At 45.8% G+C, this 19,264-nt stretch overlaps 1 protein-coding gene across 3 annotated transcripts in view; it reads right to left on the reverse strand.

Moving 5' to 3' along the window:
- nhsl2 (NHS-like 2) overlaps positions 1-17,715 on the reverse strand; it is a 27,420-nt gene extending 9,705 nt beyond the window's left edge. Inside the window, exons 1-2 of one of the 3 annotated variants that reach the window (XM_019871255.1) lie at positions 16,811-17,715; positions 3,676-3,948 (exon numbers count right to left, since the gene is read on the reverse strand). In XM_019871255.1, the coding sequence (XP_019726814.1) occupies positions 3,676-3,948; positions 16,811-17,084 (547 nt within the window). In that variant the 5' untranslated portion in view covers positions 17,085-17,715. Of the gene's footprint in view, positions 1-3,675; positions 3,949-9,759; positions 9,900-16,810 lie in introns of those variants that run through there. The other 2 variants (XM_019871257.1, XM_019871258.1) reach the window with 2 other exon arrangements.
- Positions 17,716-19,264: the final 1,549 nt, after the last annotated feature.

The raw sequence follows: 19,264 nt of genomic DNA on the forward strand, positions 1-19,264 counted from the left end.
TCCTTTCCCCCAAAAACATACTCCTGACCCAGTCTCCACTCATCCCTTAAAGCCCTTCAACACACACACACACACACACACACACACACACACACACACACACACACACACACACACACACACAGAGTTATAGAGAACTGGGTTAAACTTGCTCCATATGGATTCCATACTGGTGGTGGTGTGGTTGCTAAGCAACACAGGCAGGGGGTTTGGGGGGGGGCACTTGAGAGCGCTGAGTTGGCCGAAAGTTTTTTTTTTTTTTTGTAAGTGACTGGAGGTGCTGAGGGCATCTAAATGTGGCCTGAGCCTTGCAGGAAGCACAGTTTAATTAGCAAGTGGACGCAGGCATACAGGCCATGGGAGCCAGTCGCCGTTTTTGCACCGTCAACACCATGAGATGTTCCTCATTCTGCTTCTTTGATGCTCACGTGGGCAATGATGAGAACTGAAGGCTGTGAAGGGGACCAACGGGAAACTGGAATCCGACCAGTTCCTGCCACCGACATAGTCATCAAGAATGTTTTGTGGGCATAGAAGTGGGTTTCCTGCTTAGCTTGTCTGTGAAATTCGGGTTTGTATACCGCTGCAATGGCATCTGTTTGATATCAGCCTATCATAGCTGTCTTCGGGCAGTAGGCGGAGGACACCCTGAACAAGTTGCCAGCCAATCGCACGGCACACACAGACGAACAACCATCCACGCTCACGCTCACACCAAGCGACAATTTCGAGTGTTCAATTAGCTTGCCATGCATGTTTTTGGAATGTGGGAAGAAACCAGAGTACCCGGAGAAAACCCACGCAGGCCCGGGGAGAACATGCAAACTCCATACAGGGAGGCTGGAGATGGAATTGAACCCGGTACCTCTGCCTTGTGGGGTTGACGCACTAACCACTGGCCCACCGGGCCGCCCTGTGTATATCATATAAATCACAAAAACAGGTATGTGAAGACTTCTCTTTCCCACCAGCTCGTCGGCAAAATGAAGGAGGGAGGGCAAGGAGACATGCGGGATGCAAAGGTAGGATGTAAAAAAAAAAAGGAAAAAAAAAAAGGAAAAAAAACATAAGAAAAAAAGAAAAAAAACATGCCCTTCTCGCAACCTCCAGCCAGACGAGCACTCAGACGTCACTAAAGTGCACATTGTTAGCATCTCAGATTTGGTCAGTCAACAGTCAGCATGGGGAAATGTATGTGTGTGTGTGTGTGTGTGTGTGTGTTGATATACACACATACACCATTCAGCAAGGAAGCCAGACATCCTCGATAATAATAAAGCACCCGGGTGCTCCGGGTCACCCTTTGAGAGGCGCAGAGGGGAAATGGACACAAACAAAGGCCCTCGTTCATCTTTCTCTGTATACACTTTGTGTACACGCTTGGTTTCACTTGGCTTTGTCAGCCTGTGGACGAGAGACAGTTTTTTTTGTTTTTTGTTTTTTTTGTATTTAATGCGCATGCCGGAATCGCACCCGTTGCAATGACAAGATCCAATGAGCGACCTTGAGTTTGACACCTGGCGACATGGGCTGACATACAACGTGCGCCGCTGCTAAAAGCCGCAAAGCCGGTTCCAGTTGCACTTATCCCAAGCGTATAAACGCAGCATCGGCCGGCTGATGGACTCGCGGTCCAAACGCTGGCTTCATAAATATGGATGAGCGAGAGCTAGATGAATATTTAGTCATGGGAGACGTTTCGGTGTTACGTAAGCTCCACGGCCACGCACGCAGTGACAACCTTGATGACTTCCAGCCTGGATGTTGCTGCCGGCACATCAGACTCATCAGGCAAATTCACTTACCTGTATACAGTCAGCCATGTCGTGTACATAGAGAAAAGCAACGGCGATAATCAAGCCCAGCTATTCATGGGGGACGAACTATTACCAGCAAAATTCCCCCTGAAAACGGTTAAATTCAATGTCACAAGTTGATGACAAAACCCGGTTTTTGTCTGAATGAAACTCTTCAACTCACTTCAACACAGTTCCTCGACATCAAGATGCCCCGGGATAACGGCAAAGCACTAATTGTGTCTAAATAAAACGACTGATCTTATGTCAACATAGTTCCGTGATCTCACGATGCCACGGGATGGCAGCAAAGCACTACTTTTGCTAAAAATGAAACTCCTCAACTCATTTCAACATATTTTCTTGACAGTAAAATCCCACAAGGAGGTGGCAAAATCTCTTTCAAAACGAAGCTCCGCAGTTCACTTCAATAAGGTTCCTTGATACCTTGATGCCAAAACGCATTCATTGTGAAAAAAAACAAAAATAGTTTGAATCAATCCCTGATGGCACATGCCTGCAATGGCAATCAATCAATCAATCAATCAATCAATCAATCAATCAATCAATCAATAAATAAATATAAATAAAATAATATATTATAGAATTCCTCTCCAACAATAGCCATAAAAAAGTTCAATGTAATCGGTTCTGTGGCTGGAACGGATTCATTCTCTGGCCATTTATTTGAATGGGAAAATGTGCTTTGCTTTCCAAACACTCTCAGGACGAATGACGTTGGCGAAGCGAGTTTTCTACGGAGCAGCAGACAAAGGCCACTCGCTCTCTCCATCAAGCCGTTGCAGTCTTGCCAACAACATGGCCACTGGCAGGGGTGTTGGTGGCCACTGAAAAATTCTAAACTCTTGAATGGCCGCTCCCTTCCTGGGCCCAGATCATTTCCAACAAAGAGCCATCTTTTAACGAAATCTAGTGTTCAACCAAAACAGGACGACTCATAAGGTAGCCTGCATGCATTCGCAGCGCATCTGATGCGTGCACACCAAGAGGCTGCCCAAGCGAGCTTATCCAATGTAGCACTGTGTCAAACAACAAAAAAAAGCCAAGACTGCAAGAGAAGTTCATCGGACTTTTGCTTGCTGTTGTGTCACCAACAAAGCAGCAGACCACAAGTTCTGAGTGCGTTGAATCCCCCAACCCCCTTAGTAGAGATGTGTCAGGCTGCTGGACTGTAGACGGATGGATTTTGTGTGAATAGACCAAAAATCACTGTTACGGCTCATATTCAGGGCTTCATCACACGGAAGGAGAACCAAAACGTGTTTGGCCTTTGGTCACATCCACCAGGGGGCCATGCCATCAAAATTTCTTGCCCAGCATACGTCGCTGTAAGTAAGTTTGTGGAGAATCTGCAGTGCATGAAGACGCTGCCAACACGGGTGGTGCAACAAGTCAATTGATCCGTCATGATTTGTTTGCGTTTGGCCTCCGCTCGATCGTTCGGACCGCTTGGGTGGAGGCAGAGGGCGAGAGAGAGCATCGGGACACTGAGAGGGAGAGAGAGGAGCAGCAGCAGCAGCAGCAGCAGCAGCAGCTTCACACCGTGCAGATTTTACACAGTGGAAAGGAGGAGTGACAGCCACTGTCAGTGGGCACTTCTCAAGCCTCCATGTTGGCGCGCACACACACGCACACACCCTGTCAGGAGCTTCAATAACAAGGCTGCATCGTCTGCAGTGCCTCTGTCGGCCGACATGCGGTATGCTGAGAAACACGCGCGCACTGTGAAACGCAGGTGCACGTCTCGAATGTGGCGCATGTAAACACGCGCCTCAGCCCGACCGACGCGCGCACACCTTCCATCCGTCAAATCGTGCTCCCGCCTTCCCCATCCGTCCGTCCGCCCGTCCGTCCGTACCTTGCAGCAGGCTCTGGAGGTTAAGCTGCGCCTGCTGGTGCAGCTCTTCCACACACTCGGGCCTGCTCCATGAGCCAAACACGTTCACGCTCTGTTGCCATGGAGACCCGAAGCTGGCCGCGCCGTTGCCATTGCCGTGGTCGCAGCTTCCTCGCCGTCCTCCTCCGGCGTGGTTGTGGCGGCGGTTGCCGTTGCCGCCGCCGCCGCTGCCGCCGTCTCCGCTGCTGCTGCTTCCTCCGCGCCTGACGCTCTCCGCCTCGAGTCCGACGGTGGCTGCGGGAGGCGGGAGCAAGTGATGGATGCGGTCGAGAGACGGAGAGAGAGGAGAGGGTGAGAAATAAGATTATCGAGAGTGAGGATGGCGAGAGAGAGAGAACGAGGAGGAGGAGACGCAGAGAGCAAAGTACATCAAACGCTCACAATTTCCATAACTAATAGCCAGAGATTACATAACGCCGCTCTGTGTTGTCAGGGAGAACAAGGAAGGCGGGAAGGAAGGCGAGCGGGCGGGAAAGAAGGCGGGAAGGAGAAGAGCTGCGTTGAATCGGAAGAAGATTGAAGAGGAAGGTCATCAGAGTACACAAACAAAACGGATCCTGTGAGCCGCCGTCAACATCGAAAGGGACGGCTCCAGGATTTGTTTCTCTCCTGGTGCTAAAGGGAGGCTTGACCTAGAGACAGGGGGGCTCAGAAAATTACAAATATCATGCTGGAGGGGCTTCGTTGGGGCCACACGGATTTCTGATGGGACTATAGCCGCCCCCTCTAACCACTCCCTAGCCATGCATTTTATGGAGCACACCATCGCCAGCAAAAGTGATCAGCTATCTCTCTTTGCTGCACTGCTTCCAGCAGTGTGTATGGATGTTAGCCTTTTTTTTTGTTTTTTTTGTCCAATCAGATTTCATCGTCAACACGTTGTCATGTCAATATCATCTGCTCTGGGCCTTCAAAATCACTGGTAGCGCTGGTCCATAAAATTAAACTCAAGTCCGCCAAATCAAATCAATGATGTCAGTCAGTAAAGATACCTTCTTTCTGAATTCTCGACATATTTGTTGATTCGCTGAAAAAATAAAATAAAATAAAAACGAGCATGTTTTGAAATCAAAAGATGGACGGAAGTTAAGACATTTAACCGACATTTTGCGATTGCTGGCGCACAATTGAGAAGGCCTATCGTGTCTCCCTTGGTGGGAAAGCGTGTGGAGGAGGCTGGTCATTGACTCGCGCACGCGCACAAAGATGGAGCAAGTGCATGCGCTTCACGTCTGCTGGCTGAAGAAATAAATGGCCATTCGGGCACCGTTGTGGTTTGGCTGCCCCAGCACTGCCCCCTGCTGCAGAAGCAGGTGTACTGTCACTGTGGAAACCACTGCCTCCCTTCAAAGGCCTTCAGACGCTTGAATAATTACACACACACACACACACACGCACGCACGCACGCACGCACGCACGCACGCACACACACACCTTTTCATTAGGTACTGCAATTGAAACAAAATGGTTGCCCATTGTTCCCAATTTCATTCCAATTATATTTGGCCATTATTTTTATCTAAACACACCATTGTCATGGATACAGTAAGAAAAGCCTCATATCTAATTAATACTAGCATGGCAGCAAGCTAGTTAAGGCAAGCGAGGATGATCAAAAAAAAAAAAAAAGCAATTAGCTGCTGACATGGCACAAATGTATGAGCAGTGTTCCATGTGTACGGCTGCGTACAAATACAATCGGTTCAAACGGTGTGGAAAAGTTGATTTGCATCAGTCGGTCCAGTCAGAAAGTCGCTCTCATTCTATGCCTTCATGACACACAAATATTTAAAGAGGTTTACAGGGCGTGGAAACCCCAATGTGCTATGCTAACTCGCTAATTACAAATGCTATGCTCATTCGCTAATTACAAATCAAACACCTCCAGGTCAAAAGTCTGCTGTGAGTCATTTGAAAATAGTCACAAAGACGTTTGGCCCAAGATGTACGAGCAGCACACTCTGTGCAAGATAAGAGTATGTCGCGATGCAATTTTTAAAATTTTGATTCAATACTGCTGTATTGCAAGTCATTTTAGGGACACCCAAGGAATGGCTCGCTGAGCCCCACTTTAGGAAGAACTGCACTCAAAGCTTAAAATCAACTAAGAGATAATGTGGGAGCCTCTTCCGAGGCGTGCTGGGAATATTTGACGTGAGACGCAAAACAGCTTCTGTGGCTTCACGCGCCAAATCCACGCAAGACTGCAGGCTATGCACGTTCATGATCCGACAGTGGGACCCGAGGAGCGCGCACTCACCGAGTGCTGACATTGCAAGTTGTGCAGAGGTGACCATGACAAACCATCTCACGGCTGCCTCAACACCGGAAGTGATGTCGCAGGCAAAATAAGGGGAGGAGTTGCACATGTGCACACACTATGGTAGATACACAGACGCAAGAGCGCACAAAACGTGCATGCGCCAAATTTGGCCGAGTAACTCTCGTTTCCGGCCGGTCCGTCACCCTCTGAATGCAACAACAAAATGTTGGTAACAAAAGTTCAAGAAAGATTCTTTCTTATTTTTCAACCCGGAGTCGAGTTGTTTTTAAGCTCCTCTCGACCGGCAAGATATTAGCATTTCACTCAACGCCAACTCGATTCCTCCGACGGCCTTTGAGAACTCTCGATCCCACTAAGCGTGCTGTGTGAAATTCTACACGTGTTGCAGAGGTGGAAAAAGGACTTCCAACGCTCTGTAAGCCAGTGGCCCCCAAAAGTTTTGTGTGATGGACAGATTGAGACAAGTACATGCGGACCGGCGACCATTTTTTTTTCCCCATCGCTTTTAACTTGCCACTTTTACAGCACTGCTACTGACAACAAATTATGGAGTAATTCAACATTTTATTAACATTCATGCATTTCAAACTCATTCATTCATGCATTTCATTATTCTCCCGCACAATAAATGTCGAATAAAATAACAACTTGCCACTTTTACAGCACTGCTACTGACAACAAATTATGGAGTAATTCAACATTTTATTCACATTCCTGCATTTCAAACAGTGTTATTCTCCCGCACAATAAATGTCGAATAAAATAACTGAACTATTAAGAAATGGACCAATTAGGAATAATAAATACACCTTAATGTAAACATAATCACTTTTTAAGTGATGATCCTACGTACGGCGTTAGACTTTGGAAAACAGCGATCAACAATTTTGTAGATTTTCTGCTGGATGTTAAAAATCAAACCAGGAACTGAATCATTGTCGATTTATGTTTTTTGAAATCATGTCCAGTTTTTCAATAAAGGGTTGGAATTTTTTTTTTTAATCTGATTCTTTGGCAAAAAAATAAATACAATCTACAGTCTAATCATTGACAAAAATTTTTTTTTTTTTTGTGCATGCATTACTTGTTTGTTTTTTTGTACTTTCACTTTTTCATAATTTTTGCTGCTGTAAATTGCGAATTTCTCAATTGTGAGACAAGTTTGTTTCCTTCTTCTTAAATATCATCAGTTGCAGCTCTAGCTAGTTATTTCCCAGCAGTGAAGTGTAGACAGCATGCGACTGCATGAAAATGGCTAGAAAAGCAGCTCAGCTGTTTGTGTGTGTCTAATATCCAGAGATACGACTGGATTCAAAACTATCACAATCACATGATGACAGAGCCAGCCTTCCATTGCACGCGCACACACACACACACACACACACACACACACACACACACACACACACACACACACGCACGCGCACACGCAGGTGGTGCAACAAAAACAATAACAGCACAAGTGCTGTGCATGCATGCGCGCCGTTTGTGACATGCATGTGCAACTTGCATACAGTATTCTACTTGGTGTCACATTCCATTGCAAGCCATTTGTGCTGTGAAATGGAAAAAAAAAAATTCATGACCTCCTTTCCCCCACCAGCGCTCCAAATCCACGCAAGGGCTCAATCTGCATGTCTCCGAACAAATGCCGAACTATCCGGAAAGTCACTCGATCCAAACGCAGATTTTATATCGAGTCCGTTAGATTGTGCAGGAATCCCGCATCAACATAGGCAGCTTACAGAAACCTCCGGATGCCCCCGCGCACTTCGTCGCCTCTTTCTTACCAGGCCCGGCCCACAAACGCTGCATGTCTGATGGCCTGAAGAGGCATGGGCGCACTGACGTGGAGGGAGCGCCGGAGAGGGGGAGATCACCACGGAGGAGGGAAACTCGGCCCTTCCTTCCCTCCCACTTGGAATGAAGACAAATCCTCCTCCTGCTCCTCAACTTGCAAGTTTTTCCAACCGCCCCCCAGCCCCCCCAAAAAAGCCACAAGATCGCAAACCTTTGAACAACTTCTATTTAAATGCAAGCTGAAGCGATACATGCAGAAGAAGCAAAAAAACATAACTCACAGGCATAGCTTCTTTATCCTCTGCCATAAACAACTTAACAGCTTAATTGTGACCGTCTCTTCTGTTACAATATCAAATCTACGTGGAGCACATCTTTATTATAGTTCGCCCTGGAGGCCAAGGAATCGGGACAAAGCACTACTGTACTTATTAAAAAGAAAACTCCTCAACTCACTTCAGCATAGTTCACTGGCATCAAAACGGCACCGCAGTCATACAGGGGAAGTTACCGAGCAAAAGCTACCAACAGTAAAAATCCTTCAGTGATTATTGCCACAAATGAAGGCAAAGTACTACTTTTGTCTAAATTAAACTCCACAACTCGCTGACTCTCCCTGCAGTGATTGTCGTTTTTGTAGTCGTGAGACAACACAAACAGGTTTGCGTTGACCTGCCCGGTTGCCATGGGAACAGCAGCCGGAGGTGCACACCTCTCCGCTGTCACACTACTTCTTCCTCTTTTTTTTTTTTTTCTCTGCCTCACTCTTTGTTCTCTGTCGTCCCTGCGTCCGGGATGACGTCATCATCATGAATGAGCAGGCGGCCATATTTCAAAATCAGCCTGCAAAGGGTGCGCTTCCCTTCAGTCAAGGTCAAAAAGTGTGTGGACGCCTCGCACGTACACACGGCATGCGCTAGTGAAACATCTACTGCTTGCCTTGTAGTACTAGTAGCATCTGCTGGTCAACTAGTGCAGTTTTACCTTACTAGTAACATGTAGTTGTCCTACTAAGTGTGCTGAGTTGTCCATGTGTTCATCCCATTCATAAGAAAATAATGAGCACTAGCGTATTAGTGACATTATTCAATTCCACTAGTTAAGTTCTAGCACTTCACTAGTAGTGCAGAAGTCAACTACAGTACTGCACTATGACAAGCTAGTTGAACATTTATTTGACAGCTTAATAATACACTGAGCGGTCCATGTATTTGTGTGTGTGTGTGTGTTTGTGTGTGTGTCCTCGCTCGTAAAACAATTCAGCGCACTCGTGGAACGACTAGCGCATACACAGCGACAACTAACTAGCACCAATTTTTTTCCTGACTGCCTTCTCCTACTGTATGAAATTTCTGGAGGCTAGTTGAACAACTACGTTACTGGAGAGTACAAACGATGCACTTGTTGACAAGTGTGTGCAACTAGTTATACTAAAATAAAATGTGACTGATTACCATGGAAAAGTAGTAGTTTGCAGGCATGTCATTTAGATCTGGAAGGCAGCAGTGGGGGGGGGGGCACTTCTAGTAAGACCTAGTCGTTAGACACATTGTCTTAGTAGAAAGGACAAAGAGTGTAGGTGCTAGTAGATCACTCGTATGTCAAGGATATGGAATAAATGAGGGACCGTGATTGACAAGAGTCGTCACCTCAATGTCTTGCTCGTTTCTCGGCCATCGCAGCCTCGCCGGCGAGCTCGTGCGGGACGAGACCGCGCAGGCCATTGATCACACGCACGCGCCAACACGCCTGCTTGATTCTCGTCTCGTCGGGCCACAAGCAAAAGGCTGACTTGAGTGACCCAGTTCATTCCCAACGACGGCAGGACAAGACCGACCTCGGCGATTGCAAACGTGCGCCTCCGATTTTTGTCACGGGATGAAATGAAAAACGAGCCACGAGTTCAAGTTGGACACGGCCGATAAGGTTCCACATGCTCATCTCCATATATGCAAAAGTACCTGTTGCCGATTTGGGTCTGTGTCTCCCTTTGGGCCGCCTTTGTGGATTGCCCGCACTGTTCTTCCTGTCCCAAAACATCACGGGTGCATTCCACGACACGACAAAAATCAAGACAGAAGCGCGTGTGGCCCTCGTGCGTGAGGCGAGCAGGCGTCACATCTGCATCCCCCAAGAGAGGATGCGCGTGTGTGTGTGTATGTTTGTGTGTGTGGAAAAGGGCGAGCCACGCAGACAGAAGGAGGCGCAGGGAGAGAGAGTGTGTGTGTCAGTGTACCTCGCTTACGTGAGCTGTTGGCTAATCATATGTTGGGTGTGTGAGAGAACAAGCGAGAGAGAGAGAGAAAGAGAGAGAGCGGCGGCTGCGTTGATTAGCATCCAGCCAGTCGCATCCCGGCATCCGCAGCTCAATTGATAAAAGAGCCAGGCTGGCGAGAGCCAATCAGAAGGCGGCGAGCGTGAGAGCGCTGGAGGGAGGCAGAGCGACACAGGAGATGATGAGGAGTGGTGGTGGTTGGGGTGGAGAGGAAGCTATTATGGGATGCCGGAGGAGAGGAGTGCTGAGGACAGGTCATTAGGTACACAATTAGCGACTGCAATGAATTAACCGGATACAATAAATTGTTACGTCGAGATAGAACAATCTTTTTTTTTTTTACATTTTATTTACATCAAATCAACTTTGCAGCTATTTGATGAGATGAATAAATAGAAAAATAAAGATTGTATAAATGGATTTTAATCAACCCATTTTAGGAGTAAAAATTATAGTGGATTAACCAATTTAATGTTTTTAAATGTAGAAAATGTAATTTAATTAATTATCAGTAACAATTATAATCAGCTAATTTACTAAAATAGTTAAGTGTATTTTTTTACTACTATTCTTTATTTTTAGAGTTTACAGTAAATCAATACTGAAATGACACATATGAAGATGAAATGTTTTTTAACTGAACATTTTTTTGGGGGGGCATATGAAATTATTTAACCCCTTGTTTAATCAACGAAACTGTTAAATGCATATATTTTAGTGACTATTATTTCCAATATATCAACAAACCAGTGATTTGAGGATATTAATGATTAAAACAACTATAAAAATGAATACATACGTTTGATCAATTATTTTAGGGGCAAAAAAGCTACAATAATCAACAACAACCAATCGTAAAAAAATAAAGATTTTGAATGCATAAACAAAATCTAATCATGCAAAATCTAAATGAATGCATTCCACAGTACAGCATTACGTAGCCTGCCAAATTCTCAAAATCTCATCCAAAATCCATTAAGACAACAAGACACACTTGTGAATGAAACCCAGGATGATTTTCAGATTATTATTATTTTTAATTATTTTGCTTATGAAGCTATGAAAGCGTGTGTAGCTATGCCTAATGAAGTGGTCATTTGAGATTCTGGATTTACAGCAATTCTGCTTTCCGACACGTCATTTTATTCCACCCCCTCAGAGCAAACAATAATTCAGCATTCTTGATCCAAGCCTCAAAAGCCAAATGATTCGTAACGACCAAAAAATGGGACCTATTCAAACCCAATACGGTGTTAGCTTGCGATTTCCAAACTCTCGCACATTCCTCGTGTGCAGATTGAACGGGTTAATCTCATTGGAGCTGGCAGCTGCCAGGCTAAGTGAACGCGCAGTTAGCTCCTCTTCGGGAACTACAAACGAAAACCTGAATACCACCACCCCTCCCCCTTCTCCTGAAACGCCACAACAACAAATGAAGAACCCGGTGTGTTCGCTTCGTTCCAACCAAGTGTCAAAGAACGCAGCACCACATTCGTCCTACCTGAGTGCTGCTCGTCCTGCACAGACCCCCCCCCCCCTAAAAAAAGCCGCAAAAAACCAGTGTGGTGGTACGTGGGCTCTGTCTAGCGGTATGCGAAACAAGGACGGGATTAACGCCGTAAGGTCGTGAAAATAAGGTACAGTTCAGTTGTATTTAACTTTCAAGTTCAAGATGTTTACAATTAATCATCCAGGAACATTTGTCAACATCTACCAAGGTAAATGTTTTGATTTAATATGATTTGCGATGCGAGTTTATTTTTCCACATGGAGCGCAACGGAATCAAATATCCTTTTTCTGGACTCATTTTTGTGGGTCCATTACACAACTGTATTTTAATGTTTATTTTGGTGAAATTAGGTGTGAAAAGTTTGCCAACCACTGACTTAGCCAACAAAGTTGGTAATGATATAGAAGGACGAGTTGATAAACATCCGGTCAGCTTCCACTTGGAGTTTTGGTGAGTCGAGATGCAACACGCACGCAAACGCACTTTTGGAGTGATGTGCAAAGGTCACAAGAGCAGACCTCTGCTGCCGCCTCCTGGCTGGAAATATAGAGTCCCCTACAAAAGTATTGGTACGGAATTACTTTGCAATTAGTTTGTCCCGACCAAAAGATTAATATGAGACAAAAGTTGAGAACTGCAGTTTTCATTTCATTTTTTTTTTTTTATATAAAATAAAAAAAAAAAAATTCATTTCATTGCATTTACATCTAAACATGTTCAACAACTCAGGACACAGCACCTCCTGTTTGAAGCTCGGCTGTTAGCACAATCTAATGTTTGAAGAGGACTTTCAGAGAAGAAATGTCCAGGCCACACCACAAGATGCAAACCGCTCATCAGCAAAAAGAATCGGATGGGCCAGATTGGATTTTGCAAGAAGTACAGAGATTTATGGAATGATAAGAGCAAGGTTAACCTCTACTAAAGTGATGGATAGCCCAAAGTACAGAGAAGGAAAGGATCCAAAACACACAAGCTCATCTGTAAAACATGGTGGAGGTCATGTCATGTCTTGGGCATGCAAAGCTCCTTCTGAAACAGGCTCACTCGTTATTTAGTGATGATGCAACAACTCATGATGGCTGGACAAGTCAATCAACAGATCGTAACTTAATTGAGCATTTTACCTTAAGAAGAAACTGAAGGCAGAAAGCACCAGAACCAAACAAGAACTGAATGAGACTGCAGTAAAGGCCTGGAAAAGTATTTCTAATGATGAAAACTACATGCCACCAAATATTCAATGTTATTCACTTAAAGTGCGAATAATGTCTGTTCCAGTACTTTTGCTCTCTTGAAAACTGAGCGACTTTCAAAGAAATGGTGCTCTGCCCTGAACTTTGTAACACGTAGACATAGAAAAGCTTTAATTCTGAACGTTTGTCTCAAATTCACCTTTTGATCTGAAACCCAAATGTCTTCGGGATGCAACAAAAAAAATGTATCCATGCCGTCCCCATACTTTTGGAGCGCACTGTAATTCATGTCCGAAATGTAACCCCTGACGCACAACAATACCAAAGACTGCACGTGCAGAATCACGCCACAGGTTAGCATAGCAAGCCCCCCCCCATGTTGTATCCATGCCGTCCCCATCCTTTTGGAGCGCACTGTAATTCATGTAACCCCTGGCAGACAACAATACCAAAGAGTGCACAATTGCACATGCAGAACCACGCCACAGGTTAGCATAGCAAGCCCCGCCCCTCCTCACAGCGGCTATGACATCACCGTTGACCATCTATGGATTGCCGCTGGCAGTGGAGAACGCTAGTCATTTGCCATCCACTAGGTGGCGCGAAGGACTTTGATCATCCTGCAGCAGTTAGAGAAAGTGGGGCCGGGGTCACGTGGGACGAGATGACCCGTGCACACGCGCACACATGGAGTCACACAAAGAAAGACGCATTCTCGCGCAGACGCGTCAACTCGACTGCCCTCCACGTCCAGCGTGCAACATGGGGAAAACATCTGCTTTTGGGACAATTGGCCTTCTACTGCCATGGGAATCGTCTCCCAATGAGATCATATAAACAACAGCCTCATGACCTGCGCTCGTGCGCGCGTTGCACATAAAAAAAAAAGGGCCGGAAAATACGCGCGCGCACTCGGCCCAAGTTTCTGGATCCAAAGAAAGCTCCACACACGCACACTTCCTGCATTCTATCGCTGCCTGTTTTTCAATCCCACCGATTCGTGTGGCGTCTGTTATTGTTCGCAGCGTTCCTGACCGTCGCTCTGTGCTTTTTTTTTTTTTCCTTTGCATCGCCAAAGAGGATCACCGCATTCCTCACAGGTGGCAAAATTGACGCCCGCCCTTAAAATGTCGAGGATTTCATGGAAGAGCATCATTTCTACTTTTGCTGACACAAAGCTCCGCAACTCACTTCGGCATAGTTCCGAGTCTTGTTGTTCTCACGCTGATTTTCAGTGGCAGGACTGAGGCGTTGACTGACAGTGGGAAAGCTAGACGCCGGGCCGAAGAGGAGGAGATCAGGGGAGTGGTGCCCGGGTGGGGAAGCTGACGTCGCCGTGGGAACCGGACGGCCCGGAATTTAGGCGGCAACGACACCATTGCAACTCCAAGTCACAGCGAGGAGCTGGTGTAACGGACCCGCCCGGGGGTATGCGACCAAGGCCCGATAAATCATTTTGAGGCCAAATTCCATCGAGGCGCATGAACAACTCCATTTGCTTCCTGTTCACATTCTTGGGATGCTCCCAGCAGGAATACAGCCACAAAAATACACACTCGCGTGTGTGTTTTTGTTTTAGCTTTTGTTTCATTATGACTTTTTGTTTTGCAAATTCACAGAGCTTTTTCATACTTTTTAGACTGGGGTAGCTAGTTTTGTCCTTTGAAAATGCTTATTTTTAGTGTTATTTCTACATTTATTGCAATTTGTGGTATTTGTCAGGAGTAACCCCCCACCCCGCAAAAAAAGAATAAATCCTCTGAAAGCACGGCCCTCACGGTCAACTGTTAATGAAATACCTCTTGTACAGCCTGGAAAAGAGGATGTGTCGCCTGGCGGAATACACCACATCACGTTGTCACAGGGCTTTTCTACACTGCGACAACGAGGCGCTCTAATGCAGCCACGCCAATATTAAGTCCTTGTCCACACACTGGCTGTCAAATTGTATCTCTCCCCACCCAAAAAAAAAAACATCTGCCTCCTCACTCTTCTGTCATTCTCCCCTTGATGAGCATGTAGGCACAGCCAACAACGAGGCACTCTATAGCGGCACGCACAGCATGAAGCTGTCCACATGCTGCCAGTCAAGTTGGACCCTTCTAAAAAAAAAAAAAAAAATGCCGCCCCCCCATCCTCTACTGTCACTCTGCGCTTCACGTACATGCACTCAAAGCAAACAACGAGGCACTCTACAGCTGCCACGCCATCGTATTCTCCCAGGGAAAGATGCGTTTTGCAGGCTTTTTAACTGTAATAACCTCAATGTGTGTGTTGCTGCCAAGTTATGTCATTGTGTTGCGTCTTTGTTTCAACATGAGGAGGCAAGTGCGGAAGGAGGGAGGTGTTGGACGAGTGACGCTTCAGATGATCTAATGATGAGCTATTGATTATTTAACCGAGCGCATCTTGTGCCCACGCAGCCCACTTTAGTGGGGCCCACACGCTTTGCTCGGGATTTTGACAGCGCGCAGGAGGAAAGCGAGGATTTTTTTATTTCTCAGTTCTCATGCACAGAACGGCAAGCACACACAAAAGTCATCAGCCACGCCTGCAAGTTAGAAAGGCAGCTACACTGTATGTTTTCTTTTATCTCACTCTCCTCTCTCCAGCGCTACATCTGGACTCAGTTTGGGGGAACTTTCTATTACTCACGCACACACATCCGTCAAACTATAACAAAAACTTGCTTGCTTGGTGGCTGAAGCGAGTTAAATTCCGGGACATTTGCCAGCAAACATGATACAACGTTGTTGTGACATTGGCCAATACAAATCTAATACAGTGAAGCCCCACTAGTTTTTTTATTGTATTTTTTTAGTTTTGACAGTGCACAGGTCCAGTTTAGTGTTGCATAATACGCAGAGCAGCGCTGAACTCTACTGGTTGGATATGCAGCACAATTAAGAAAAGAGAAGAAGAAATAATATAAGCCGGTGGCTGTGTGCACACTATTACGCCATTTTGTAGGGATGTCCGAATACCCGGTAAGAATAAAATGTAGGGGGCTCAAAATGAACCTGGAAGAAGTGTGCATCGATGTTCACTCGACATATCGGCCACAAAACATGCTGAGCAGGAAAACAAAATGGCGCCCGCGCAAATAAGACAATATCGGAAATAATTCATTTAATTTAATTGAAAATATGCACAACAGACGAAATTAAATATAGTTTAAAATATTTTTTTTCCCCACAATAAATAGTCAGAGATCTTAATTCGCCGACGTGTCGTCACAGGTACGGTGGTCACGAAATCCGTGACGAGGAGAAAGTCGTGAGCTGGCTGTCCAAATCGCCAAACAGAATGAGGGAACTGCTATCTCGTGCTACATCTAGCGCGGGCTATAGCGTGAATAACCTTTTCCTGTCTGGTCACTTGGACATATTGCTGTTGAAATATACAATGTTTAATTGCCAATGCTTAATTGTTTCGAGTGTTGCCGCTTTGTGTGTGTGCAAGTATCAGTCGTTTAAAAATTCATAATTACTGTAACATTGATGCTAATTTCAGTTCTGTTCGGTTAGCATTAAGCTAGCGCACTTTTGGTATATCTAAAGGTTTGTTTAAACATACAATAGTATGTGTTGGTTTTATAGGAACCTTCAATTGGGAGTGCCGAATCTTTGAGGCATGCATACTTGGCCTCTTTTTTTTTGGTGGGGGGGGGGGGGCAATTTAAAGCATGAGCGGAGCATTTAAAAAAGTTTCAATGAGTTTAAATGTGCTTTAAGTGTTACAAGTGAGGGCGGCGGTGTTTTTTGTTTCTGGGCATATGGCGGATTTGGCACCCATCATGTTGGTCCAGAAATGCAAACGTGATTGGCACATACAGTTGCTCAACTTGCAGGTGCATTAAATGAACTCAAACAGTGTGAGGGAAATTAACAAGAAGCTTAAAAAGGGAGTGGATCAACAATATTCATTTGATATGAATATTTATCGATTTATGCATTTCCCGTCTATCAAGTTTCCAAATTGACTTGACAGCACTCCGAATAAAGAAACTTTTTTGCGTTGTTTGTCGTACCTGTGTGCGTGTGCGGACTTTTGCGGAGCACCTCGACCAGTCGGCCCAGTCTGTCTTCCAGCGCACCGGACCGTCGGCACACGGACGCCAGCTCGCCCTCCAGCTCCTGCAGGACGCCCAGCGAATGTCGGGACAGGTCCGAAAGTTGGCGGAGCACCGAGGCCAGGGTAAAGGCGCAAACGTCGGCCAGATCGGCGAACGCCCCCGACGTCCTGACACCGATGCCGTGCTTGCACAAGTCCCTCGGCAGGACTGCGCGCTTGCAGAAAGGCATTCTGGAGCCGACCGGACGGCACCGGACTTGCGCGATGAACCGAAGCGACAAAACTCCGCAGGTGGTCAGGTTATATCACCGTGCTCCGTCTGGTGCGTCTCCCTGTCGCCTGCGCGCGGATGCATGCTCCGGGACGCCACGGTTGGAAGTCCGCTTGGGATAGGTTCCGTTCGGGCTCGGCGTCGTGCGTCTTCATCGTCGAGCCTCCTCACTCCTTCCTCAGACCGCTTTTTGGCTCAAAGCTGTTTCTCCCCCGTCAGCTGCGCATGTCAAACCTGGCCAGTTCCGCTGTCCTTTCAAAATTAAAGTAAAACACGTACTTCCGCTTGAACTCTTGGGCACAAGAGCCAACTTAATTTTTTTAACTTTATGTTGTGCTGTAATTCAATATTCGATCATATTTGAGAGGCGTGAACCTAGAAGTTGAGTTTTCCACAAAAGAGACACTGAAGGCGACGTCTCTCTTCCCCACTGGACCAGGCTCTGCTGCAAACACCAAAAATCCGCCAGTAATTGACACACCAGCTCAAAAACGTGAGGTGTTGCTCATTATATGAAGCTCCTCAAGTCATTTCTTTTAAAGCAATGCTTACATTTGGGAGGAACTTCAAACATTACAAGTCAAACATTCAAGGAGGAAAGATGTGGATTCAGTGTCAATATTGGCATATTTCTGCAGGAAAGCACCCCCGATCACACCCACTCCCTCCCCCCAGCCCAAAAATCCCCACATCTGGTCGTCAGCGCACCCCCCTGGGCCCCCTTCGACAAACCCCTCCCAGACATGAAATGGGCCCACCTCAATGTTTTTGTTCCACAGGCGGTCTGTTGTGCAAAGAGAAGGCGTCGCAAGGCAAGAATTTCAACATCAAGCGCTTGTGTTGGAAAGTCGTATCGGACCTGGAACCTACTTAGTTGTCTTCTTGAATGGCGAGAGTCACACATTTGCTTTGATGAAGATTCCAAAGAAGTGACTCCCGTGTTTGAGAGGAACTTGGCAGCCCCTGCGAAAAAGAAAAAAATCGACACCAAAAACGCACTCTCTTGGAGTTGTTTTCCTGTGCCATGTGCAAGTCCACTTGACAAAAAAAAAAATTGCATTTTTTGCTCTTTTGCTCAGGCCAAAGGTTAAAGCCGGGTCTTTAGTTCTGTTTCCCGAGAGCCGGTTTTCTGGATGTTTTCAATCTCTCTCTGCTTCAAATAATCAGATAATCAGCTCGGTCTGCAGAAGCTGGATAACAATGCTGATCATTTGAATCCGGTGTGTTGCAGCAGGGAAAGATGGAAAGCATCCTGGAAACCGGACCACGAGGTACAGGATCGAAGACTCCCTGGCTTGTTATTGGTTTGGTGTGAAGGAACTATGTTGAAGTTGAGGAGCTTCATGCAGTGCTTTGCTGGCTTCGAGTAGCATTGGTGGACAACTTCAAACTTTTTAGGCGGGGGACAACATTTTCTTAACACTGTCTAGTTGCATTTAAGAGTTGGGCATGGGAATATTGACAGAAAAAGTATTTTCTTTGATCTAATACTAACAGTGTATAACTTAATTTGAAAATGTCAGTTGGTTGTGCCTTTGTTCACCCAAGAAAAAAAAAAAATCAAAATTTTTTTTTTTTGCTCGACCAAATATTTCAATCGACATTGTTCATCTTTCATGTATTGATAGAAAGCAGTTTTATCTTTCACCTTTTCAAATACATTTCCCGAGGTCTTGGATGTCCAAAAACCTATTTGAGTAAGTGCTACTCGCAATTTACTACGATCGAGGATTTTACACTCTTTGTAATTCAAATGAAATGTTGCAATCTGATTTCCCGCCCCGCCTCCATTCCTCAAAAAAAACATCGTGTGAGAACACTGCTCATCCTGTGTGGTTTGTTACATAATGTTCCTAATTTTCAAAGTACGGACTCTGGATGTCCCTCAGGAGATGAGGTTCTCCTGCTTTTGCGACAGGACTTGCTCTTAGATGCGAGTGTTTCATGTCTGAGTGGACCTGCTAGTGAAGCATCAAACCCGTCTCTTCATTGCGCACACGATTATAGGCGGGACTCCAAAAGGAAGTGACGGCCGCCCGCTGCAGTGAACATATGGCACAACGCTGGCTTGGAACATGGTGTGGAGAGTGAGTGAGGACGAGGACATTTGGTGGAGGCGGATATGTTGACAAAGAAAAG

The sequence above is a fragment of the Hippocampus comes genome, unplaced genomic scaffold (genome assembly GCF_001891065.2).
Source record: "Hippocampus comes isolate QL1 unplaced genomic scaffold, H_comes_QL1_v1.1 scaffold83, whole genome shotgun sequence".
Classification (NCBI taxonomy): Eukaryota; Metazoa; Chordata; class Actinopteri; order Syngnathiformes; family Syngnathidae; genus Hippocampus; species Hippocampus comes.